At 32.0% G+C, this 1095-nt stretch overlaps 1 protein-coding gene across 1 annotated transcript in view; it reads left to right on the forward strand.

Annotated features, from left to right (window-relative positions):
* The window catches only part of LOC106478521 (interferon regulatory factor 1-like), a 7519-nt gene that overhangs the window by 4631 nt on the left and 1793 nt on the right, over positions 1 to 1095 (forward strand). The window contains exon 5 of the mRNA XM_022382144.1: positions 857 to 974. Coding sequence (XP_022237852.1) covers positions 857 to 966 — 110 coding nt within the window. The 3' untranslated portion in view covers positions 967 to 974. The remainder of the gene's footprint in view (positions 1 to 856; positions 975 to 1095) is intronic.

The following is a 1095-nucleotide window of genomic DNA, read 5'->3' on the forward strand; positions in this document are numbered from 1 at the left end:
AGCTTTGTACGAAATTCAAAATACAAACAAACAAGCACTTCACAATTAGTGAAAGCTGTCATACATATCCCTCGTGTAACTTTGCGCGAACTTCAACAAACTAAACAAACAGACATATCATTCGCATCAGAATACCAAAGAAAGATCAAGTCGAGATACAAGGCATACATTTTAACAAATATTATTTTGACGTTGATTAGCTCCCCGCAGACATAATAATATATCTAACTCTTTAAAATTGGACTTACATCAACATCGGATATATACATTGTTAGCATTACATCAAAATAATGGATCTAAGAAGTTTCACAATATTGTAGACGGCGCTGTTCTAAGGTAAACACTGTTGCTTCAAAATGTAGATGACGTCACTTTGGAATCGAAGCTTGGGTTTCCGGAACAACAACTTATGTTGTTGTTTAAATGCAAAGCTACACAATAGGCTCTTTGTGCTCTGTCCGCCGAGGAATATCGAACGCTGGATTTGAGCATTATACATCTGTAACTTTACCGCTAAACCATTAGGGGGGACTGAGATATCTTAAAAAATAATATAAATATATTTTCTATTTTTGTGTGTGTTTGGTTATAAATATCATGCAAGTTCACTATCATTCTGTTTAGTATAATAGTTACTAACATTTGGCTCATAACTCATTTCTTGTAGTAGTACTTAAAATGTTAAATATTATTGTTGTTGTTTTATTCTATTTGAAAATGTGTTTGTTATTCTTTGGGGAACAAGAACATTCGTTGATTCTCTCATTATTTATGTTTGATTAGATGTCATATAATATCGATATATTTCTTATGTTCAAGATTTCTCTGATAATTTTTTATCATAAACTTCCAACAGAATTAGAGCCAATGATTCCATTAACTCGTGGACAAAAGAGTGTGGACAGTAGAGATGTAAAGAGTGTTTTTGAGTCTGACTTGGATTTTTTAAAACATCTAGAGTTTTGACAAAGCTAGTAAGTTCAATGAGAAGTATCGTTTACATTTAGTATTTTTAAACAGACAGGTATAATAATGTGTGAATATATCATCGACTTATTGGCTGGAAAATAACGGATCATAGACCATAATTGTAGC

This window comes from Limulus polyphemus, unplaced genomic scaffold (assembly GCF_000517525.1).
Source record: "Limulus polyphemus unplaced genomic scaffold, Limulus_polyphemus-2.1.2 Scaffold220, whole genome shotgun sequence".
In the NCBI taxonomy this organism is placed as follows: domain Eukaryota; kingdom Metazoa; phylum Arthropoda; class Merostomata; order Xiphosura; family Limulidae; genus Limulus; species Limulus polyphemus.